Genomic DNA, 27500 nt, shown 5'->3' on the forward strand with positions numbered 1-27500 from the left:
CTAGTAGATTGATGGAGGATCTCAGAAGAGTTCTCACACACACATAGAAAGACATTATAGTGTCGGGTTACACGTAAGATCTCCCTCTTTCCCCTCTCTCTCTCTCTCTCTCTCTCTCTCTCTCTCTCTCTCCTCTTTCTTCATTTATTTATTTTCCCTCCCCTCTCCCTCATTGCCCCTCCATCTCACATCCATTTCTCACTTTCACGTGCCCATCTCCTGGCCGAGTCTGTCTGTCTGTCTGTCTGTCTGTCTGTCTGTCTGTCTGTCTGTCTGTCTGTCTGTCTGTATCTCTGCATACTATATATAAACAAACAAAACAAAATATTATAATCAACAAACAAAAGCAACTGCCCACCAAAAGCTAATACTGTAAATAATGTGGTGCATGTCAATGACCACATGACATTAACAATATAGCAAACCCTCATTAATGCTTTGCTTGTGTGCACACGCATGTATGTTTCTGTGTCTGTCTACAGTACAGTACGGTATGATACAGTACATAACTGGACACGTGGATGTCTGTGTGTGTATTTTTGTGGAAGTGCATGCATATATGCCTGCCCTTCAGTCTGTGTTTCTTAATGTGGATGCATGTGTGTGTGCATGCGTGTTTTACAATCAGTGCAATCGAAGGCAGACTCATTTCCAAGATGGAACGATGCTGCATTCCTCACACAGTAAAATCCCCAGTGTCCATTTCACTACAAAGTACGTATACCAAAGGGTTAGGGTTAGGTCACAAGGGTCCATTTGGTACCATTTGTTCACACTAGTGATTGGACTGTGCAGGCAGTGTTCTCTATGATACGGACATGTGGAAAACTACCACCACTTTAACCTGGCCACACGTACAGAACACATGCACAAACATAGTCACACGCACTCACACACTCGCGCACACACGCACGCACACACACGCACACGCACACGCAGGCCCTCACAGAAATGCACTCCCATATTAATGCTCGCACAAACAGACACACAAAAGCCAGAGCTATGCAGGAACACACTTGCACACTCACATTGCATGCATATTATGCGTTCACTTGCAAATACACAGATTTACCCGCGCATGTACACGCGCAGATGTTGACAGGCGGCTATATTTATACCAATGCCTTCATAAATCTATCGGCTCACTTGTCTATTTTCTCTGGCTGTGCCCATGGAGCGCAGACGGTCCGCTCTGGTGGCAGGTTAGAGAGCTGAGGAGAGGAGTGGAGGACAGTGGGGAAGAGGAGAGGACTGGACAGGGGATAGAAAGGGGATAGAAGCAGTGGTGGAAAAAAGTACTCAATTATTTTATAGTATACATTGCAGTATCAATACTGCAATGTATACACCATTGCAAGTAAAGGGCTGGGTCGGGACTCAAAATGTATACTTAAAGGGGCACCCGCTGGCCTAGTGGTTCAGACACATGCCACATAGGCTCTGGAGAGGAGAGGAGAGAGCAGATGGAACAATGAGGACAGGACAATAAGTAGAAAAGATAAGAGAGAATAGAGGAAAGGAACTCCGTCCAATGGACAGGAAAGCAGCCAATTGAATGTCCCATTATTGGTCTTTTCTTTCTACCTCTCTTCTACACAACTGCTGGCTCCACTCCGCTACGTAGCAGCACCATGCAACGAATTCCTGGAAAATATGAACTTGTGTCGACTTGCACAGCTCTAATACAGGCAGCTTTTTTCTCTTTTCTTCCTCCCCCTCTCCTTTTCTTTTTCAATAGCGTAAATAACTCGAAACAACACCTCTTTTTTGCTGAGTGGCAAATGGATCTAATTGAGGCGGAGGTGTGGAAAAGATCTGGTTAGCTGCAAATCGTCATTGAGGTGAAAGACTAGCTCAGCCCCGTGCCCTGTGTGAAATCAGGCGCATAGAACAACACACTGCACTGCACGTCTGGAAGGGAAGAGGGGAGGAAAAAGTGATATAATAAGTTATAAAACAAGAGTATAAATGTTTAAAGTTTAGGAAGGTCAGTATATCTTTAAAACCTCTCTTTTGTGCTGCTCTTCCAGGGTGATAAAGACCAAATTTAGTATGGAGTTGATTAATATCCCCATAAGGCCCCCAGCTATATTTAAACACAAGTATAAAACAATTTAAACTTGGCATTCAAATGCCAAGTCTAATATCCAAATGATAGGCTATCTAGATTCGGTGCCAAGCCACTTTTAAAATCAGACCCGTCTGAAGTGAGTGGTACTGTACTGTACTGTACTGTACTGTACTGTACTGTACTGTACTGTACTGTACTGTACAAGCTGTACAAGCTCTCCTCCTTGGCCTCCGTCTGTGTTAGGACACCACTCAAAAACACATGTAATATACCCCCAGAAAAGAATTTCTGTATGTATTAGTTTAATTGATTTTTACTAGTGCAGTTATATAGAGTGATTGCTTGCATTAGCTCAATGCTGATGCATCTTCAATATTAATGAAAGTATTGTCAGCTTTTATTGTTTTATTGCTCAAATTCAGTTGTAAATGAAGACGGTCGCATTTCATACATTCGGGCTAACACAAGAGATTCTGATCCTCAATGGGATGATATGAGAGCTTCAATGGAGAAAAAAAAAGCAGTCCATTTCCTGTGTTTTGATTTGAACTAAAACTTTTTTTTTCTTTTTCTAAATTCACCGTTTTAGAGCTACACATTTTGTACAGTATACTTCAGGTTTCCTCCTACTCTGTATTATTTGTACATTTTCATACTAACGCAAAATGCATTGTAAACGTCACATGCAGACACAAACAGATGGACAGACATGCAGATAGACCACAACAAAAGAACCCTTTATTTCAACACGTTTGGTTTCAAACTGTGGTCAGTCTATACAACTAATGCATAATGAAGATTGCCGTATTATAACATCCAGATATTGAAGTGAATTCTGTAAAATACAAAACATACAGAAACAAAGAGCATGAGAGTGGAAACAAACGTTGAACAGTGCGTGTCTTTAAATAAATCTGAACTCGCTAACATTGGAACAGGTGGTTGCTTGAACACAGGACCTAACATAGCTGAGGCAGACACAGGCCAAGGGCTGGTTTGCAGTATATAACAACTGTCAGAGTAATAATATTAACTATCACTCTGGCATGGAAACGTATGCTCATAAAAGCTACCATATTGGTAGTAAAGTACAGCTCATTCTCCCCCTGTCTTACTGTCTGTTTCGCTGTGTTCTGCATGGGGGTTTCTGTCCACCAAACCTGGACAGAATAATACAGTATGTGAACCACCCTGGGGCATGCTTGAATAAACTCGCGAGACCAGTGTTTCCCAAATGTGACCCATTTTGGGTTGCACGCCCGCTTTATGGGTCATGTGAAAAAGAACCCAAAGTATAATACATCCTCGATGTTGTAAGATGATATAAGAGCACCCCTCACTTCACACTGATTTTTATACAGTGCATTGTATACAGTTATAATTTGTTTTATTTGGGAAACACTGTGCTACACAGACACAATGATTGATTTCATATGTGGACACACGACTTGCCAGGTCAATGAGCAAAATCACCTTCAGAGTGTTCATAATCATGACACCATGTTTCATTTGGTCAATGAATTTTGTACAGTCTATGGGGGCCGTGTGCAAAGACCCTGGTGCTGGGGGGGCGTTGCCTAGCAACCGGGCCAATTTTAAAAGCTGATTCATATTTGGTGTAAAGGCAAGCTTTAGGTCCGAACATGTTCGTACTTACTTAGCAGATAACGTCCCGGGGGGAATATGTTCGTACTTAGCATTAACAGGATTAAGCATTCAGTATGGCGGTATCCTTTTCTCACTGTTGTTTGATAATCGATTATCTTTAGCACCAACATGGTTTAGGGACATGCAAACCATATCTGTGTCACCCAATAAATTCCTCCACAGAGCAGTAAAAGATACAGTAGGTGGATGTGAATCTGAAGAGAAAAGAACACACCCTATACAGTATACAGACTCCGACAAGAGGCTAAATGGAGCAACTTGAAGCAGTATAGTAACATTGTCTGGTATAATTAGATTGTCTGCTATTACACTCGTAAGATAACTGAGATGACGTTGGTCTATTATGGAGAACCAACTTTTACGAATCTATCATGTTGGAGGGAGGCTTAAGGATTAAGTCAAATGTATTCTCGTATATATTGTGCTATATATTATATTGTGTCGCTTGTCGACAATAACTGGTCATTACAGTGTGGCTCCTAAGGGCAGTGTCTTCTAGAAGACACGGCTAATCTTGCAAACCGATCAGTGCAAAATGATTTGTGCACGCTGCCAGTACCTCCATTTCGTTTTACACGCACACATATATAGTCTATATATATATATTATTGTTATAGCCGAGTCCACCTAAAGCGAGTCCAAGTCAAGACCAAGTCCGAGGGGGGCGAGTCCGAGTCAAGCCCGAGTGTGGGAGGCGAGACCGAGTCGAGATTTTCTTTCTTTTTTCTCATTTGATAGGTACAGAAAACACTGCGAGAGCACTGCGAGTGCCTTGGTCCGAGACAAAATACATGCGAGACCGAGACGAGTAAATGAAAAGACTCGAGACCGGACTTGAGTACTACAACACTAATACATATGTATATATAACTTTAAATGTATAATAAATGAAAGACTGAAACCTCGCCCAAATTTGGAGTCATATCATAGAATCGTCATAGACGACTGAAGTCGATGACTGACAAAATAGTCTCGCCACATAATATCCTAAGTCCACATGGAAGCCACGCTGTCAATCTTCTTGCTGGCATGAAGTGACACCGTTCTGCGATGGAGTATGAATTTAACTCTATCCCCTCTCCTCCCATGAGTCAACAAGCAACCAAACCACATGATCTTATCTGCCCCACAAAAAACATTACAAAAACAAAATCTAGACAGAGTCAGAGATGAAAAGTGAGCTTTCAATAACCAACATAATGTAGTTAAACATCGAACGACAACTGAAAAATACACCAAAGTATGAAGTTACTGTCAGCTAAAGGATACGGTGATGACTGGCCATCCGTACACCCCACTCGCAAACACTTGCGTGCACACACGTATGTGCACGTACACGCACACACACACACACACACACGTACACGCACACGCGTGCATGCGCACACACGCACACACACACACACACACACACACACACACACACACACACACACACACACACACACACACACACACACACACACACACACACACACACACACACACACACACACACACACACACACACACACACACACACACACACACCTTACACAAAAGCTAATGTTGAAAGTGCATTATTACAATAGCCCTGTATATCATAAAAGATAAAATACATCATAATCTTTTCTTGGTATCGAATGTTGTGTAAAAAAAGTGTTTTTGCTTTTATTTTTGCTTAGAAATAAGGCTGAAACATAAAAGAACAGTCGAACGCTACTGTAAAGCTCACAGCGGCCGTATCCAAAGTGCTTTTGAGAGAGATGGAATGGGGCGGCGCGCTGTGAGTAGTCTTGTTATCGTATCTTTGTATAAATAACAGTCTTCGCTGGCAGGTTGACTCCACGACCACATATGGTGTTGATTGTGTCCTCCATTATGCGATAAATGTGACCAAAAACTTCCCTTTTCATACATTTTTGACACAGCAGTAGGAAAACAAAACAAAACCAGCTTTCGCTGTGGAGCCTTTCCTTCCTGTAAGTGGAATACATTTTCAGTGGATAGAAATCAAAAGACGGAACAGCGGATCCAAGTATGGTGAGGTTGAGAAGCGCTTCGCTTTGATACATGGGGGAGAAGGACATTGAAACTGTAGTTTCAACATTCACTCCATATGGTTTATTACATGTGCTTGTGAGACATACACCATTGTGGTATAGAAGGATGCTCCCATTACAACCTCAAAACATTTGGTTTAAAGTGAAAATCACAGATTGTTTTCCATGTCTTCTTCTTTGCTTCTTCTTTACAGCGGGAGGGAAGTAGCTGCAGAAATTAAAACAGGGTTAAATAAAAATAAAATGTTCGGCGGGCCGAGCTGTAACGCCCGGCTCTACCTCTGCATTGATCTCCACTCTGCAGAGACTTTTTGTCTCTCTTAATGTCACGGCAATTCAATCGCAACTTCCTATGCCTTACAAGCAAGCATTCGTTTATGGCGTCAGCAAAAGCCACATTGTTCAATTTCAACGTGGCGCCAACTACATATCTCAAAAGTCCCAGTTGGCCATTCCCATGTAGCCTATAGCCATTTTATACTATTCAACAGTACAGATGCAGCAAGAGCTGCGGCAACTCTTTGTGTTTCCCAGGTAGGAAGCAAGTTGGACAACCTCCCATGTCAGTTGATGATGCATTGTCAGGTGACATAGTTGACAGCATTTCAAATAGCAACAAGGGTGTCTTTGGAAAGACAAAGTGGGCTGAATGTAATGGGATAGCCACACATGGATGGTGGCTTTAGTTCCTACAGCAAACTTTAGCTGTCTCTGTGGAAAGGGGTGCTAGAGCTGTCAAGGCTTTGTTTTAACAGATTCTGATTTAGATCCGGGAAGTCAAAACAGAGGCTTATAAAGACACAACAACGCCTTATGTTGTGTTGAGTGTTTTTCTTTATTTCTTTTGCGTTTAGGCGTGCGGCCAGTAAAATGAATTTATAGGAATTATTATAAATCAGCAGTCCCAGTGTAGGGTGAAATATGAAACACAGCTCTAGTCTGACCTCAGTTCAAGGTCATTTTCACTGTCTGCTGTTTAAATTGGTAGATATACAGAAGACACTGGCACCAAACTGTTCAAGCACAGTTCTTTGTTTTGTCCCCGTTATATTGTTGCTCGTTCACTGACTTGGAAGGTGCATTTTAAACAGGTCTCTTTGGTCCTATTTGAAGAAAAGAAATACGAGTACCTCCATTTCAATGTCGTAGGTCGTAGGTCGTACTTTGTTTCTTTGTTTCCTCTGACTGGCTCCTCTATTCGTCTTTCAGGAAAATGTTACGTCTAAAAATGTCTGGGAATGAACTGACCACACAGAGAGGTCAATAACTACTTGAAAACCAGCAACATTTTCAGGAGGTTTACTAATCTTATCTGGTTGAATCCCAACCCCCTGCTGAGGCGAAACCATTTCAACTGATTCATGTATTTCTTTACCTTCAAGCCCGAGGGGAGGGTGGTGGGGTGGGGACGGAATGAGGGGGTAGTGGGGTTCTGCTACTCAGTGACAAAGGCTGAGCTCTTTCCGGACGGAGCACTTCTTGCACTGGACCACGCAGCACCAGTGGAAGCGGCAGAGGCAGTTCTCCTCGAACACCACCGTCTCGTCCCGGTGGCCCCGCTCGCAGCACAGCAGGTCGCACCCGCTGACGTCCATGGCCGTGCTGTTGCACATGCGTCCCCGCGTCCCCAGCGAGCCGGTCTTCCGGTTGGCCAGACAGAAGTCGGGCGACTCGGCCGAGTAGATGAGGTCCTGGCGGTCGGGCGGCTTGATGTTCTGGCCCACGGGGATGAGCGTCTTGCCGTCGTTGCCGCCCATAACCTTGGAGGCACCGTTGAAGCGCTCCAGCAGGCGGTCGCCCACCTCACGGAAGTGTGGCATCTTCTTCCAGCACGTGCGCAGCGTGCACGAGCCCGACAGGCCGTGGCACTTGCACTCCGTCCGCATGTAGAGCTTCACCGCCTGATTGGTGGGTCGGACGGGCGTGTATGTGTGTGTGTGTGTGGGGGGGGGGAGGGGGTGGTGGCACAAGGGGAGGGTAAGATAATGGGGGATGAGGAGGTGGAAGGAAGGGGGAAAAAATAAATAAAGGGAAAGGGGTTGAGTAAAAAGGTGGAGGGGAGAAAGAGGAGACAGAGAGAGGGAGAGAGAAAGGGAAGAGGAAAAGGAAATTCAGTCACTAGAATGAAGCAATGCGGCTTATGACAAATGAAAAATAGTGCACTAAAGGTGTAATTTATAGTCGTGTTTTTGAGATATATCACACACACTGGCACACATGCAGACACTGACGCACACGCGCACGCACGCTCGCTCACACACACACACACACGTGCACGCGCACACGCGCACACACACACACACACACACACATGCACACACACACACACAGAGATAGATAGATAGGTGAGATAAAAGTAGACGCTATTCAGAAGGAATTTAACCCCCCCAACCCCCCTCTCCTTCCATATTGCCTCAGGCCTTCCTACATCTAACAAGCCTTGACAACAGATCATTCACTTATATACTGCACATAATTAACCCATCACACACACACACACACACACACACACACACACACACACACACACACACACACACACACACACACACACACACACACACACACACACACACACACACACACACACACACACACACACACACACACACACACACACACACACACACACACACACGTACTACAGCACACTTGTTTCCAGACCTCTTTAAGAAGTGTGCCTCGTCGTCAGTGGTGCATGGAAAGTAACCAAGTACATTTACTCAAGTGCTGAACTTTTACTTAGATTTAGATTATTATAACAAAACATACATTAACTAAATAAGCACTATTTTATAAAGTTTATATAAAGTTTTTTTGACTTTTACTCAGAGTAATTCTACTTTGAGAAATTGAAACTTTTACTTGAGTACTTCTTCCTCCACAGTGCTCCACTGCTCGCCGTGCAGCACGTTCCCTCTGTTGTTTTGTTCAAATAGCTGCACACTAATGCTATAATTGGACGTTACCCCACCTCTCCACCTTTCCTCTCCTCCCCCTCCCTTCCTCCTGTCTACCTGTCTTTGACCCCAGCAGACGGGTGCATCACAACCGTTTCGCCTGAATTATACTCAGCTGTGTGCCGTGTCGCGCACCACAATTTGCCAATCCACAAGCTCGGCGTGTGCTTGTAGATCGGCAATTTTTTGATTACCGATGTATTAATCACGCTTTTGTGCAACTTTCTCCCTCTGTGTCTCTCTCTCTCTGTGTGGGGACATGTGAATGTGTATTGGTGTTTCTGCAAGAGTGTGCAACAAACTGGGGCCAGCCATGGTTGACAGCTCTAAAGCAAATGAGAGATGGAAGACATTCCCAATAACATGTCATTAACTTCTTAAAAAGGACATAAGGTCTTCAGAAAAAAAGACAGCCAAAAAGGTTCCTATATCGCCCCTCTTTTTCAATAGGTAGTTGACTTGTCCTGGCCATAATTCACTCTGTGTAAATACACGAGAGTAGAGCGAGTAACAAAGAGCAACTTTAAACTTTAACAAGGGCCGGGGAAATGTTAGAAGCTATGTGCCTCGGAGGCTTGAAGACAAAATGTGTGGCACGCTCGTGTTTTTGTGTTTCAGAAACTTGATTCTTGTTCGAATATCGGTTTACGGCACTACACAAATTTAGCTGGAGGCGATATCTTTCTCCTTTGGATCTTGGTGCAACGTTGGAGCATTCCATAAGACAAGCAATGCTTTTGTTCCTATAACCCTACAGTATAGAACAGTGAATCATTACTGCTCAATATTCTGCACTATGGCTGCGCCAACTAAGTTTCCATATGCCACGTATTCAATATCAAATATTTCTCAGGTTAATGTAGACTGATGTCTAAGTTTTCAAACTTTCAGTGTCCAAAGCACACCAAAGTCAAAATAGGTAAAAAGACATACCTATATTTATATCCATACAAAATAGACTCTATAACACTCTTATCACCCTGAATGTTTATTTTAATTTACTTAAATGTTCACTGTCCAAACTAGGGATGCCAAGATGTAAATGTTTTAATTGATTTTATTATTTTTATTATAGAATTTCCCTTTGTATTGGGTACTGATATTATAAATAAAGAAATGATTCATAACTTTGTATTGTTTATATTATTGCAATAACAACGCGTGGTTATCACAAAATACCAAGGCACACCTGGACTTGGTCTCACGGCACACACACACACACACACACACACACACACACACACACACACACACACACACACACACACACACACACACACACACACACACACACACACACACACACACACACACACACACACACACACACACACACACACCCCACAGCGCTTGGGAACCACTGAACATAACCAATGAATGAATGGGTGACATCATCACGCGTACCAGCCTGCCCGCTTCGTTGTTGTGCAAGTCAATCAGAGCCCTGATGTCACTCTTGCCTCTCCTCCTCTTGGCGTCCATAAACTGTTTTGACTTCTCATAGCCAAACTCCACGTCATCTCCACAGCCCCCCCATTCCCACTTCACCCCCTCCCCAGTGGAGGAGGCGGAGGAGGAGGTGGAGGAGGTGGAGGAGGAGAGGGGCCGTGGAGGTGCTCTGCTCCGGGTCGCCTCGCAGCCGCACTGCAGGAGGTCTCCCATGCTGCAGGCCTGCGTCACCGCGTGGGTCACGCCGGCCGCCGTGATGGCGTAGACGAACGCCGTCTCCCGAATATCTGTAAGACAAGTGGCGAGAGAGAGAGAGAGAGAGAGAGAGAGAGAGAGAGAGAGAGAGAGAGAGAGAGAGAGAGAGAGAGAGAGAGAGAGAGAGAGAGAGCTTTGAGATTTGGGAAGCATCATGTTATATGTCTGATTTGTACTTGGTTACGCATCGTATCACTCACCTAATAGAGCAGATCTACAAGCTTATATAGGACAAGTCCGCAGAGTGATGCATTGTGGGGCTGTATAGGTCAGCTATTTTAGGCAGTGGTAGAAAAAGTACTCAAATGTTTTACTCAAGTTAATGTATTAATACTCTGTTACAGATCTACAAGCTGTGAGCTTGTAGATCGGCTATTTTCAAATGGCAGAAATGTAAAGGGCTGAAGTGGTACGTTTTGTAATAATAGAGTAGATAGATTAAAAGTACAATATTTGCCTTGTGACCACCATGACCTTTCACAGCGCGGCCATCAGGCCAAACCTTCCAATGGGCAACATGGAGAGGTTGAGGCAGAAGCCTGCCCTCTACTGAGCACACTGGTGTAGTGCTGCAACTATCTATAGCTTTCTTAGTGATTAATCAATTGAATAATTGTCGAGAAGCGTGTTGTTAATAGATATGTCTTCATATATATTGATGAATCAATGCAAAAAATATATAAATCTAAATCAAAATGAAAAATGGCATGAAGCAAAATGCGCTGCTGTAGACAGTGGTGACATCTGTGATATCATTAGGGCTTAAAAACTGCAGCTGTGGAACATTTTACATTAATAAGCAGTAGTAGTTATAATAATAACAATATCAGAATATATAACGCACATTGGAGGACAGCGTGGTTGTGTGTTTTTGTTTAAGTGAGGTTAGGAATAGGAACACCCAATATACCAATACCAATATTTTGGTATGCACAATCCAGTCTCAGTAAAGACCTATATATTTATTCAGTCATACACCTGTCCGGTCAGACGGTAGCGAGATCAAAGCAGGTCTTTCTCAATCCTGGTCTGTTATCATGACCTCAGTGTAATCTGTGTATAGACGGTATGCGGCGCGTGACATCATCATCATCATATACCCGGAAGTTATGCGGGAACGCTTACTGAGTGGCAAAAAACTACTTTCTGGCCTTGACAGCCCATACATCCAAGCAGATATACAAGCTTGCAGTGCTGCGAGTGTGAGCTTGTACATCTGCTATTTTTCAAAAATCTTGAACATGTGAGGACTACCAATTTAGACTGCATTTGTAGAATCGGTCTTAATGTTGATGGGAGTGCTCTCTCTCTTGCTTTCTCTCTCTCTTACGCACGCATGTGCACGCACACACACACACACACACACACACACACACACACACACACACACACACACACACACACACACACACACACACACACACACACACACACACACACACACACACACACACACACACACACACACACACACACACACACACACACACACACACACACACACACACAACCAACACCACCACAGCTGTGAGTTTATTTCTGGTGCAGGGCTTAGCACTCCTGGCTAAAGGCAAGTCCAACCACAACTGCAAATTGATCCTCTGTCCTCGCCCGTGACTTCAACATAATTCTTCCTCTTTGGGTCCACACAACTCTATTCTCAGTTATTGATATCTTTATTCTATATTTGCAAAAAAAAAAGGTAGCAGAGTAGCAGTTAAATACTTTAGAACATGGCAAGGAGCCTTAAAGGTGTACAATTCTACTTTTCTACTGGTAGATCCACTATTTATATAGGCCTATATCCACTTTTGATGCCAAAACCAGACGTGTGTGTAAATAGGACAACAGCTCAGCTCATGGCAAAAAAATGACTTCACATCTAAACTAGCTTGCAACACGGAGGTGTGTGAAACCTTGTTTAGATTCAGATCCATTAAATGTGTGGAACTGAACGTTGGTCCAAAGCTAGATTTCAATATTAGCCTAAGACAGAGCCAAGCGTGCATGGTACATGGTACATAATATTAGCCTAAGACAGACCCAAGCGTGCATGGTACATGGTACATAATATTAGCCTAAGACAGAGCCAAGCGTACATGGTACATGGTACATAATATTAGCCTGAGACAGAGCCAAGCGTACATGGTACATGGTACATAATATTAGCCTAAGACAGAGCCAAGCGTGCATGGTACATGGTACATAATATTAGCCTAAGACAGAGCCAAGCGTACATGGTACATGGTACATAATATTAGCCTGAGACAGAGCCAAGCGTACATGGCTCCTAAGACAGAGCCAAGCGTACATGTATGGCTGGAAGTGTATTTGTTGCCTGGAAACATTTTCTGGTTTTACATTCTATCAGGAAGCAGTGGGAACAATCGGTGCCTTCGATGACTTCAATGGCAGAGCTCTGCCTAGATAGATGGCTCTAGGGGGGATTGGGTACAGTGTGTGTGTGTGTGTGTGTGTGTGTGTGTGTGTGTGTGTGTGTGTGTGTGTGTGTGTGTGTGTGTGTGTGTGTGTGTGTGTGTGTGTGTGTGTGTGTGTGTGTGTGTGCAGGCACTTAGTGGGCCATTGTGTGGGAGCTGAAGTGAATGACTTTTATTTCTGCAAGCTGGAAGGCGGTGAGCGTGCAGTCACCACCATCAACACTGCCAACTCCATATCGCATGATTCAGTGAATGGGATTCATTAGGGCCAGTCGCTCGCTTGCACTCTCCTGCGTGCGCACACACACACACACACACACACACACACACACACACACACACACACACACACACACACACACACACACACACACACACACACACACACACACACACACACACACACACACACACACACACACACACACACACACACACACACACACACACACAAAATGGGTGGCGTGCGACGAGACCTGCACACACAAGCATGCCATGATATCAATACCAGCTGTACACCCCAACACCCAAAGATGTCTCCAGTATAGTCAAAATTGTGTGTGCGCGTGTGTGTGTGTGTGTGTGTGTGTGTGTGTGTGTGTGTGTGTGTGTGTGTGTGTGTGTGTTGTGCTCAGTCAGACCACACCTATTGTCCCTATTGCCATTCTGCTTGAAAAATTGTATTTCATGTTCTTAAAAAGGACGTTTCTGCATGTTCCTCTTCGACACAGCACTTATTAACACCAACACATGTCACTAAATAACGTACGTTGTGGCCTGGGCCGCGGCTGAGCAGTCCAGGCACCGGCCGGTAATCCAGCCTGATAGCCTGTCTCTCTCCCCCTTTCCTGTCTAATTACTGTAACCTATCAATAAAATATCTTTAAAAAAATAATAATAACGTACGTTGTGGGGAGAACTGTTACTGTAACGTCCCTCGACAGTGAATGCACACAGCTGAGATTCATATCCTATTTGAGCGTGTGTATGAGTGGACATGACAAGCGTTTTTAATCACAAAAGCTCTTTGTGGTCAGAAAGAAAACAAGACAAAGCCCATGTTGATCATACCAGTGCTGCGGTACCCTCCCAACGCCCAGACATATACACACATCAAAAGACAATGGACATATTGTTTTAGAAAATAATGTTGACATTATAAAAAATAAAAATAAAAACATGTTGATGATGGTGATATCTGTTGCCCCGGTAACACCTGAGGGTTTGACTAATATGGTTCCAATGCCCTCCTATCCTGTTCCTATGCGATGCAATGGAAATATTACTTCACTCATCCATTGGCCAAAGACAACGACAGAGAAAGAAAGAGAGAGAGAGTCAGAGAGACAGAGAGAGAGAGGGAGGGAGGGTATAAAGAGAGAGGAGAGGAAGTTTGAAAAACAGGAACACAGACAGACAGAAGGGTATGGCCGGGGTATGAGTTAAAAGAAGGTATTAGAAATCAAAAAGATTTGAGGCCCCCCTCTGTCTTTTTTCTTTTTTCCCCCTCTGAGACATGAATTCCAAACAAATTCTCTGCCACAGCGGGTGTCTGGGCCTGTCTAGGTCTGCTCTTACAGCCAGAAGGGCCCAACTTCTGGAATTAGCAAATATTATTTTAATACTCAACCTTTCAGGCAATGATGTATGGGATCCGGGGTAGAAAACAAAACTCAACTGAAGTCTGGAAAACAACCAAACATGGGCCCAGACACACAAGACACAGAAATATGTATTGTGATGACGATCAGTAGGCCTGTCACAATCATTTCATAAATACAAAAAGCCAGATCACAATTATTTGAGATCAACATCATTATTTTTGCATAATTGTCAATCGTTTCCATGTTGAAAAATGTCCATACAGTTTAATTATTTTTTCTAAAATAGCCGAAATGTGTCAGTGTCAATTGCACTACAACAATTCAGTATAAAATAGGGCTTAAGTGGTTAATCAAATGTATAGATAGTTGATTATGAAAAAATAGATTTTTTTTATGAAAAATAAATAAATCAAAAAGCATACTTCTCCATTATCAAATAATCTAAAATGAATCAATAGAATAATGACTAAGAACAACAATAATCGCCATAGTTGCAGCCCGAGTGACAGTGGTGTCGTTGAATTCTACAGGGCTTGAGGAACGGCAGTCTTGACAGTGGGCTGGATTAAATTGGGCGAATGAAGTGAAAGTGTACACTTTACTGTGGGACTGTCACTGGGGCATTAACATGATCTGTTACCACTTGTTATTTAGCAGGTGTGATTGATTGATTGATTGATTGATTGATTGATTGATTGATCGATTGATTGAAATTTTTATTTCACAGTATGCATAATGGGTACATTTCAAACGAAAGGTAAAGTCACTACAAGAACTGTTACTTTGCTGACGAACCATGATTAAGCATTTAACACTTGTTTACAACAGGATGCAGATCAATAACAATGTATCTGAACACCAGCCTGTCCCCATCCTAAAACCAAACTTTTAGGATGTCTTTGCGGATTTATGTATTTACACATTTTTCAGCTCTGTACATTGGAGTGGTTTGAACCCTTTCAGAGCACATGTGCATGCATGTTTGATTTGGCGAATATGCTTTGATCTGGAATTCCTATATATTTCACTGCGGAACACTATGACCTGTGTAGGGTAATGATTATCCAGGAGCTACAGTACAGCTGCTTGTCTGAAGGGTGTAAATAATGCTGAGTGATTGATTGTCCACACACACACACACACACACACACACACACACACACACACACAGACACACACAGACACAGACACAGACACAGACACAGACACACACACACACACACACACACTGTGCATGCTTACATTACATGCACAATTGCTCAGAAACAAAAACATATAAACAAGGCACATGAAGTGAGCTCTTTCACGCACGCACGCACGCACGCACGCACGCACGCACGCACGCACGCACGCACGCACGCACTAATATAAGAGTATAGACTTTTTACTGCCATTGACATTTTTACTTTCCTAATTTCTTTTCCTAATTGTACGCCTAACTCCACAAAAATATGTTGTTAACCATAACACAACCATTGCTCTTGTGAGAATCAGGAAATTAAATTTAACTAGGAAACGCACACACACACACACACACACACACACACACACACACACACACACACACACACACACACACACACACACACACACACACACACACACACACACACACACACACACACACACACACACACACACACACACACACACACACACACACACACACACACGCACCGCAGGCAGGCAGGCACAAACGCATACACTTGTACCAGCTACTGTATACTGTACAATACATCCATATTGCTGTGCTCTTTATAATCGGGACAGGGAAGCCCTTATAATCCATGTATGCATCACAAAGCCATACAAGAGATATGCAGTATAGGCCTACTGTACCATGTACAATCCATGCTGCATTCCAACTGAAACATAAGAAAACGTATGTCATGATATAACAAGCCACATAACCCCAAAAACATAAAAAATGGTTGAGGAAAGGAAATTAATTTCTTAAAATATTCTAAGTGTTACTAGAAGCCATTTCTATTGATCAATGAGCAGATCTTTGCTGCTGTAATAATCATGTACATGTTGTTTTAAGACCGAAATAAAACTATTCATTCATCTTTTTTTAATCGTTTCACTCACTAATTTACAATGACAACTGACCTTCCCAGTGACCCTGGTGGTGCACATTCACACAAGACAAACTTGATTGTTGCACAATTTTGAACCTTGCTTAATTGTCATCTGAGATCAAAAAGCGCTGGATAGTAGCCCTCTTTGCCAAGCTACAGCACCAGCCAAGCAATTCATAGCAAAACAAGTTGACATGTACACAGTATAGGTGATAAATGAATTAGTTTGTGCTTGCTATTTGGTGGCAGGTTATGAGTGCATGCGCATGCATGGTTGTGTGTGTGTTTACTTTATGCGTGTGTTCGTACGCGCATGTGTGCGTGCGTGCGCACGTGTGTATGTGTGTGTGTGTGAGAGAGAGAGAGAAAGCGTGCATGTTGCAGGAGTCTCTCAGCAGTGTGCATGCATGTTTGCACGGTAGTGTGTGAGTTGTCTGTCTGTGGCTGTATGATTTATGCTCACATACTGTAAGAAAGAGCGGATAAATTCCTCTTTTATTCTGTTTTTAACACAGGTGATGACTGGCTTAATTACTCTGCAACCACTTGTTCACACCCCAGGGAAGGAGTTGCTGTTTATTCTACTGCCGTATTGGATTACATATACAATCACGCACGCACGCACAAATTCGCGCACACACACACACACACACACACACACACACACACACACACACACACACACACACACACACACACACACACACACACACACACACACACACACACACACACACACACACACACACACACACACACACACACACACACACACACACACACACACACACACACACACACACACACACACCCTTCATCCTTTATTTGATTTTCACAAGCAGCTCATCTCTCTCTCTCTCTCTCTCTCTCTTTCTCTCCCTCTCTCCCTCTCAGCTGGCGCACACACTCAAGTCATGACTTGGCTTCGGGCTCCATATGTTATTTGAACACAGCTGAGATCAAGGCGAGGATGGTAATAACTACCAATTATTGACAAGACACCAGAAATCCAATCTCCTTTAGAAACTGGGCAATTAGGTAAGGTTAATATAAGTTTAATAAGTTTAATTGCAGAGGGGAGAACGCATGGCGGAGGGTGACACAGAATTATTTGTTGTCGTTGTATTGACATGTCCGTCCATCCATCTTTTTTTCATTCACTCTCTCTCGCTCTCACATACTGTAAGCAAACACAGACACCGTCTCCACAGCCTAAAACATCCTCAATGTCTTACAACAGATCTTACTGTATCTGTTAGTAACATCTCCTTCCTTCAAACACGTGACGTGAGTGCTACAAATTACAGTCCTCGTTCTCATCAAAGTCAGCCAGTGAACGCGTTTAATAATTTGATAAGATAATCGATCAGTAATCTATTAGTAATGAATCCCTATTTTGGGCATTGCAGGTGAAACATTTAAAAACATTGCTATAAAATCCTAGATTACAAGTTCACATCAAGGTGCAACGCAGTGTTGTGAGCTTATCTGCTATTTTAACCTTTTTTGCAAAACACAAATGTGAGATGAAGGATGAAATAGTGGTTAATTGGTTTGTTGTTTTATCATTTATTTTTTATATTTCAAAAACACACTTCTCAGTTATTTACTTAATCATTAATATAATCGCTAAAAGGTAATCAATAGTGGCAGCACTGAAGTACACAGACATACAACTATACGTAGACATTCGTCTTGAGGTTCGCATCATGTTTGCATAAAGGGAGAAATAAGCCTGAGGATATTTTTGTGCAGAAGAGGTGACAGAGGAGAAGAGGATGTCTCAGCTAGCCAGGTTGTGCCGTGGACCAAACCTGTCTATAGAGATGACTCATCACTGTCTCGTACGAAAAACGTTGTGAAAATAAATAGAATTTGAGGTTTGGGACAGAATACGGGAATACCTTCTACCGTAATTAACTTGTGGCATCTATAACAGCTTAGGGGTGTGAAAAGTCTATTCTTTGTTGCATTTTAGTTAGAATCAATATGCTCATTATCATCATTATGATCATCAATCTGTATCCTTGCTTTCAGTTCTGGTTTTAAGTTACAGTACAGTATGAATTTTGATTGATTGAAATATTTATTAACTGTTTGCAGAATTACAGTACATTTCAAGCACAAACTCAATACAAAGGCTGTTAACTGTGAGTGGACGACCCAATTAAGCATTACACTTGTTTACAAGAGGGTCCACCATGTTCAATTCATCAAAACATTTAGAGACGTACAAATAGACACTTCTATATAGACAAAGAACAGAACAGGAATTCATCATAAAAGAATGATACTGTATGATGACAACACATTATTACAAGAGGTTAAAAAAAGAAGAAGAAAGAAAGACAGTAATATAGGCAAAATAACCGAGGAGCAGTGGTGGAAAAAGTACTCACATTTGTTACTTAAGTAAAAGTATCAATACTGCAATATAGAACTACCTCGTTAGAGTAAAAGTACTAAACTATTGGTGTCAAAATGTACTTAAATTACTACAAGTAAAAGTAGTCATTATGCAGAGTGTCAAAATGTAAAATGTAAAATGCATTGCATTGCGACACATTAACTAGTAACTAAACCAGTTAAATCAGTTAAGTAGTAAAAGAGTAAAAGTACAATATTTGCCTCTGAGATGTAGTGGAGTCTATTTGAAATTGGAAATACTCAAGTAAAGTACAAATACCTCATAATTGTACTTAAGTACAGTACTTAGTAAATGTACTTAGTTACTTTCCACCATTGCCTATAGTATAGGCAAAATAACATAAATAATATTGAGGTTGACAGACTGCATTGGCCTGGCATGGCTTAGGTCCACTCAACCCCTTACTGAGCAAGGTCAATGCCAGTACATACAAAGTTCTCGTACTCAGGTGAAGTCTTTACACGTGCTATTAAAAACACTTTATGTTGGCACTTCTTTATTTTGGCCGTCAACTGTATTAATGACAAACGGCCATTAAGTGAGAGATCCAGGTAATTGAGGGCGAAGGTTTCAAAAACAAAACTGCACTTTGGCTTCTTATAGACAGGCAGGAATTTATGATTAATCGCTTCTCTGTCTTCTACTGGCAGATTGTTGCCGTGTGTGTGTGTGTGTGTGTGTGTGTGTGTGTGTGTGTGTGTGTGTGTGTGTGTGTGTGTGTGTGTGTGTGTGTGTGTGTGTGTGTGTGTGTGTGTGTGCGCGCATGCGTGTGTGTGTGTGTGTGTGTCTGTGTACATGTGTGTGTACATGTGTGTGTACATGTGTGTGCTTGGGCATGTGTGAGTGTCTGTGTGTGTTGCTCAGGTATGTCTCTCTCCCTCTCTGTATGCATAAATGTCTACTTGTCTTCCTATCTATTTTTTGTCTATCTATATCTATTAATTGAACTAAGAAGCCTCAACTGGATGGCCAGGTATTATCTTGTCACTGCTGCAGATATTCAGTAGAACCTGACCTAGTGTGTACTGTGTAGTGGTCCTGTTTTCATTCAGTAGAACCCAACCTAGTGTGTACTGTGTAGTGGTCCTGTTTTCATTCAGTAGAACCCAACCTAGTGTGTACTGTGTAGTGGTCCTGTTTTCATTCAGTAGAACCCAACCTATGTGTACTGTGTAGTGGTCCTGTTTTCATTCAGTAGAACCCGACCTAGTGTGTACTGTGTAGTGGTCCTGTTTTCAGTAGAACCCAACCTAGTGTGTACTGTGTAGTGGTCCTGTTTTCATTCAGTAGAACCCGACCTAGTGTGTACTGTGTAGTGGTCCTGTTTTCATTCAGTAGAACCCGACCTAGTGTGTACTGTGTAGTGGTCCTGTTTTCAGTAGAACCCAACCTAGTGTGTACTATGTAGTGGTCCTGTTTTCATTCAGTAGAACCCAACCTAGTGTGTACTGTGTAGTGGTCCTGTTTTCATTCAGTAGAACCCAACCTATGTGTACTGTGTAGTGGTCCTGTTTTCAGTAGAACCCAACCTAGTGTGTACTGTGTAGTGGTCCTGTTTTCAGTAGAACCCAACCTAGTGTTTACTGTGTAGTGGTCCTGTTTTCAGTAGAACCCAACCTAGTGTGTACTGTGTAGTGGTCCTGTTTTCAGTAGAACCCGACCTAGTGTGTACTGTGTAGTGGTCCTGTTTTCAGTAGAACCCAACCTAGTGTGTACTGTGTAGTGGTCCTGTTTTCAGTAGAACCCAACCTAGTGTGTACTGTGTAGTGGTCCTGTTTTCAGTAGAACCCGACCTAGTGTGTACTGTGTAGTGGTCCTGTTTTCAGTAGAACCCAACCTAGTGTGTACTGTGTAGTGGTCCTGTTTTCAGTAGAACCCAACCTAGTGTGTACTGTGTAGTGGTCCTGTTTTCAGTAGAACCCAACCTAGTGTGTACTGTGTAGTGGTCCTGTTTTCATTGCAGCGTAGGTTTTTATTTTACGTTAGTGGAAGAAAATAATGTATTGTGAAACTCCACTCACTTAAAAATCACTGTGAAAGAAGCGTTGTTTTCCATACTCGTATTTTTCCCTAACCTTTTTCCTCACTCTGCACCCAGAGCGCCAACAACCACATTGTAACTGGGGGTTCGTTGATTTGAGCTTAAATGACTGCGAGCTACAGAGCCAATGATGTTGCAGCGAGAACTGGTAAATCTACCCACGCTATCATGTGATTGGTCGTTGGTGGACAACCGTTTACACAACTTAGGCTGTGGTCAGCCTTCCTTAGTCAATAAACAGGGAAATAAAAGTGACCCATGGAAACCGGTCAAATTGGCAAACTGGGATTATAGAGGAAATAATGGACTTCCAGGTATAGTGGTTGTGGAATGGACACATTACAATCCTAAACGCCATTTCACAATGTGATATATGGCTGCTATAGGACAGTTGAAAGAATGGATACTGTAATCAACATTCTTGGGACAACCTTTATAAAATGACCCGTTTTATAAGGTATATCGACATCAATATTTCTGGCCCCTCGGCCAGACAGAGCACGTCATGCTACCACAGAACCACAGAGGATTACAGCTCTCCTCTGGTATGGGTTACAGCGTGACTATGGCCAGTGGGGTAAAGTAACTAGAAGTACATTAAACTTAACTACTGTACTACGTAAGTACAATGTTGAGCTATTTTTACTTTACTTGATTATTTCCAATTTCCAATACTTAATTACTTTGTAGATTTTGATTATTATTACAAAACATATACATTACCCACTTCAGCCCTATATATTTATATTTTGGCCATTTGAAAAAAGCCGATCTACAAGCTCACAACGACTATTGTCAAAAGATTTTTAAAACATTTGAAAACTTGAAATGAAACATTCTGCATAAAGAGTACTTTCTACTTTTGGTACATTTTGATATATTAATAGTTTTGTACTTTTACTCAAGTAAATTTGGAATTCCGGACTTTTACTTGTAACAGAGTATTTCTATATTGCAGTATTGTTACTGTTACTCAAGCACAAAATGTGAGTACTTTTGATCCAGAAAGACCGGCTGTTGTAGATACTGCCACAAATGTAAGTCATACCATACAATATGAGCTTCAGCCCAAATGTCTGTATATTGCAAACAGTTGTCATTTATGTCCCAGGATTGGATATTATCAACAACAGCACTGGCACCTTTCACCTTCTGGTAAAACCAATGGCAGACGCGAGGGATGCAACATGCATGCACCAGCTGTTCAATAACAAGGGATGCAACATGCATGCACTAGCTGTTCAATAACAAGGGATGCAACATGCATGCACCAGCTGTTCAATAACAAGGGATGCAACATGCACCAGCTGTTCAATAACAAGGGATGCAACATGCACCAGCTGTTCAATAACAAGGGATGCAACATGCACCAGCTGTTCAATAACAAGGGATGCAACATGCACCAGCTGTTCAATAACAAGGGATGCAACATGCACCAGCTGTTCAATAACAAGGGATGCAACATGCATGCACCAGCTGTTCAATAACAAGGGATGCAACATGCATGCACCAGCTGTTCAATAATAAGGGATGCAACATGCATGCACCAGCTGTTCAATAAGGGATGCAACATGCATGCACCAGCTGTTCAATAACGAGGGATGCAACATGCACGCACCAGCTGTTCAATAAGGGATGCAACATGCATGCACCAGCTGTTCAATAACGAGGGATGCAACATGCATGCACCAGCTGTTCAATAACAAGGGATGCAACATGCATGCACCAGCTGTTCAATAACAATTTTTTTACCATCATATTTTTGTCCCACAGTTTTGTAACTCATTTTTCACCCGCTGCCAATTGTCTAATCTGTAATCCTGGGTGCTACTCTCCCTCTGCCTACATGGGGAGAGCCCCGAACTGAGCTCATGCTTCCTTCAATGGTGAGATTAGGAGTCTTTTCTTTTCTTTTTTATCCCACGATTTTGCCCATTTTTTTTACCCAGTGTCAATTATCTGTAATCCTGGGCGCTACACTTCCTCTGCCAACCTGGGGGGCAGCGAACTGACCTCATGCTTCCTTCTATGCATACGGAGTCCAAGCTGCTTCTTTTCACCTGACAGGGAGGAGTTTCCCCGACCGGACGTAGCGCGTGGAAGGAACACGTTAATCCGACCAGTTCCTTTCCCCTCCATCAGGCGCCCCGACCAGGGGGAGGCAGTATACCCTAGTATGGGTGAGAACATGCCCCCAGCGCCCCCGGTAGGAATCGGACTGTTCAATCAGACTGTTCAATGCCATGCCATGAACTGTTCAATGATTGTTCATTAACCCACCAATGACTGGAACAAATTATAGGCCAAAATGCCTCAAATCATCAAATTGCCATCCAAGACGTAAGAAGAAATGGCACCCTTTTCACATTGGCCTATTATAGCGCCACCAGGAGGCCACAACCTGACCTGCCAAGGTGGAGACTTTATCTAGTTCCATCTTCATACCGGCTATTTAAACTGGAAGTTTGCACTGCTCATCCTGCTTGCTTGCTGCTGCACACTGATACTGCTGCACACTGATACTGCTGCGCTGCTGTCTGCTTAAACTGCTGCTGCTCACCCTCCTCCACCCCAGCTACCACCTGTCGTTTTGGATCTGCTGGATTCGGAGTCCCTATGGTTGGGAATGATGCGCTTGACCAGAGTACCTAAAAACCAGATCCAATTCATCGCCAAACCATAATAAATATATTGCCATTTTATATTCAACTCGATAAAGTGCCCCTCTGGGCACAGGTCTCCACGAGGCCAGGTCAGGTTGTGGCCTCCTGATGGCGCTATAATAGCTATAAAGGGTGCCATTCTTACGCCTTGGATGGCAATTGGATGATTTGAGGCATTTTGTTCCAAAAATGTGTTTTGCAAAAATCTACCTGTTGGTGGCGCTATAACAGGCCAATGTGAAAAGGGTGGGATATATTCCTCAGCCTAGTAGGAAAGTCTGTGAAAGATTTCAAGGAAATTGCACACTGCGTTTTTGATTTGAGGCTTTTTGTTCAAAACGGGCCAATCTTTGTGGCTTTCGCCTTTATTTTATTTATTTTTTTAATGGATGGACAGACAGTAGGCTGACAGGAAATGGGGAGAGAGATGGGGGGGTGACATGCGGTAAGGGCCGTCGGGATCGGGAGTCGAACCCGCGGCACACTGCCAGACTGGGTTACCAGCCAAGGTGCCTGGACCGCTGAGCCACGGCCCAGGCCCCAATCCTGCAAACTTTGAAAGCCAATGTTAGCCAATTAGGATGGAATATTAAATATCGGACATATCCGTCTTGAACACATGACTATAGAGATAGTGTGTAACGATTTGCGGGATAGTAAAATAAAAAAAATGTTTTTCAAAAGTCGGCCTCCTGGTGGCGCTATAACAGGCCGTTCTGGAAAATGTCATCGTTGTCATCCAGGGAGTGTGCATGCAAAATTTGGCACCGACCAGGTTAACGGTGCCGGAGATTACCTGGTAACAGACGGACGGACGGACGCACGCACACACGGACTCACACATGGACTCACACACCGACTCACACACACACACGGACGTGCAAAACATACTCTCTCCCCATGCCTTCGGCTTGGTGGAGACAATAAATATATATTCCATTCATGAGTTGTCCTGACTGAATTGCTATTTTCAAAAATATTTTAAAACTTGAAATGAGATATTCAGCTTTTACTTATACTTTAAGTACATTTTGATACCTTTGTACTTTTTGAACTGCGGATTTTCTTGTAATGTGGTATTTCTATATTACAGTATTGATACTTTTACTTAAGTAAAACATTTGAGTACTTTTTCCACCACTGAATGCTGGCCCTTCTCTGCTTGTTGACAAAACACATTGCTATATGGACACAGTGAACTGGTCCTCTGTGATTCTGCTCATGGAACCGACAGACAGCTTCTTCTATGAACATTCTCATACCAGAGAGAAAAGCCAACACAGTAATTGCAGAAGACCGAGCCATGACCCGACATTAGCTATATTACAGACTTCAAAGAGCTGGAGGATGATGTTAAAGAGATCTTAGGGGGAGATGGTAAGGGAGAGGGCAATTTCAGAAGATCATTCAGAGCGCACTCGGGCCATCTGATGAAGAGGAGGGAGTCAGTCGAGTGTGAATATGTCTGCTCTGAAATACAACAGCTGCCCTTGTCTGTCGTACCGTGACCAGACAGGGAACCGACCTCAAGTTGACGTAAGGCCGGCAGCCTGTGGTCCCGAGGTCATGGGTTCAGATCCAAAAGCACACGTCGGCGAAGAATGGGAGATGACACTCTCTTTAAAAAGTGTGGAGGTTTTGTAATAATAATAAAAAAGACCATAACCACAGCAGTAGATTTAGGAAAGAGTGCTGACAAGAGCCATATTCGTGATGCTAGAAATATGTTCTCTATTACGCCAATCAATCCTATGGCGAAGTAGGATATTTGCGGTTTCTAGCTGGGGCAACAAGCCTATGGTTTATTTAATCACAATAGGTGAACATTTGCAAAACAATAGCAGATGTACAAGCTCACATGTGCCGTGTGAAGTGATTTGATGTGTGTGTGTGTGTGTGTGGGGGGGGGGGGGGGGGGGGGGGAGATAGGGACCGAGTATAGACCCCTGAAAGGACCCCGCGGTTAATGAAGTATGTAAGGTTTAAGTAGTTGAAATAAAAACTGAGGATTATACTGTGTATTCAGCACAACATGGCATTAGCATCGCCAGTACATAATTGTGTTCCTCGCTCGCACGCTCACCTTGCTGCAGTATTTTGCCAAAGTACTTGTTATGGCTGGTGCAGTTCCACCGGCGGTACCTGAACTGGTACTGACACTCTCTGACGCCCAACCTGGCACCTTTGGCCACCTCGCTGACGATCTCCGGCTGAGTCTGGCAAAGCTCCGCCTGCTTCCCCGCCAGGCGCTTTGTCTTCCTGCAAATACTGTTAGGATCCATGACCAGTGGGCTGCCCACTGCCCTACAACAGAAGAGACAATGGTAGCTCGTTAGAAGAGAAGAGGAAAGCTTAAGGACAAAGAGACAATTTTGACTAAATATCCTCGATATTGATATTTCGTAAAAATGGGTTCAGATCTGAGCCAAGTCTCCTGAGGAGGCCGCGTCTGAAGCCTGTCCTGGACAGGAGTCTCCGGAGGTAAACAGAAGATCAAATTATTTATTTTTTAAGCGGCACTTACCAATTAAATCCTAATGAGCTTTATTGGCATGAGTAAACAAACGTTTACATTGCCTGTCTGATTGGCCTACCGAGTCCCGACTGGAAGTTCAAAGATGGTGGATTTTAATTTGTCGAAAAAGTGGCTTCTTCGTCCGTTTTTCTGCCCGACAGCAACAATACGTATAATAATGTATTATGATGGGCCAATTTTAAAGGTGATTAATTTGGAGAGATAAATCACATAAACCTTAAGTAGTTCAAATATTAACATAATGGAATAAAAGGCTTTTCTCTCTGGGGTTTGATGAACAAGGTCCCAGAACCTCTTCAACAGCTCTGATGGATGAGTGTATAACATTGGGATAAATTGTTTACTTCAGCTCTTAATGGGGAAAGAGGACCTTGGCTCTTTCACTGGAAAGTCCTGCCCAGGGCCAGGCAATAGGACTTCAAATCAATATCACCATTATGTCAAACTATTGCCTCTATTACAATTAACAAACTATTACTATTTATTCTATTTATTGTAACAAAGCAGATCTACAAGCTCACAACGATGCAGCGTGTTGTAAGCTTGTAGATGTGCTATCTTATAGCTACATTATTGTTGTACACCACAATTTACAATTTTCCTACAGTATATACAGCTTTAATGTTTGTGTTGTCTGAACAAACATTAAAAATGCCATTGACAATGAACGGAGAATGTACGTCATATGTGTCTGAGAAAATCGGCATATATATGTCAGTGGGTACACTAAGCCAATAAGGGACCACCATTCTTGATGATGATGTACGATGATTAGAGCGCCCCTCACTGATTTTTGAGTGGTGTAAACCACTCCTACAACTGGCTTTGTTAGTTTACGTGTCTGTTCGTACCAAAAAATGAGCATGGTTGCTATGGTCACCCAGTTCACCCGGGTGTGATTTCAGCTTTGTTAGTTTACGTGTCTGTTCGTACCAAAAAATTAGCATGGTTGCTATGGTCACCCAGTTCACACGGGTGTGATTTCATTACGTCAGACATTACGTCAGACCACAGCTGATCAGTCTATATAAGACCTTACACCACTCAGTTCACACGGGTGTGATTTTTAATACACTATAAGAAATACAAATTATATAAAATAAATTATATGTAATGTACTGTATATACTGTAGTGTACACACGCACGCACGCACACATAGAGACACGAACGCGCGCGCGCGCACACACACACACACACACACACACACACACACACACACACACACACACACACACACACACACACACACACACACACACACAC

General features: G+C 42.8%; 1 protein-coding gene across 1 annotated transcript in view; it reads right to left on the reverse strand.

Annotated features, from left to right (window-relative positions):
• Nucleotides 1-6885: 6885 nt before the first annotated feature.
• The window catches only part of wnt6b (wingless-type MMTV integration site family, member 6b), a 43306-nt gene continuing 22691 nt past the window's right edge, over nucleotides 6886-27500 (reverse strand). The window contains exons 2-4 of the mRNA XM_079518215.1: nucleotides 25784-26004; nucleotides 10146-10477; nucleotides 6886-7682 (exon numbers count right to left, since the gene is read on the reverse strand). Coding sequence (XP_079374341.1) covers nucleotides 7221-7682; nucleotides 10146-10477; nucleotides 25784-26004 — 1015 coding nt within the window. The 3' untranslated portion in view covers nucleotides 6886-7220. The remainder of the gene's footprint in view (nucleotides 7683-10145; nucleotides 10478-25783; nucleotides 26005-27500) is intronic.

This window comes from Electrona antarctica (genome assembly GCF_951216825.1).
Source record: "Electrona antarctica genome assembly, chromosome: 13".
NCBI lineage: Eukaryota > Metazoa > Chordata > Actinopteri > Myctophiformes > Myctophidae > Electrona > Electrona antarctica.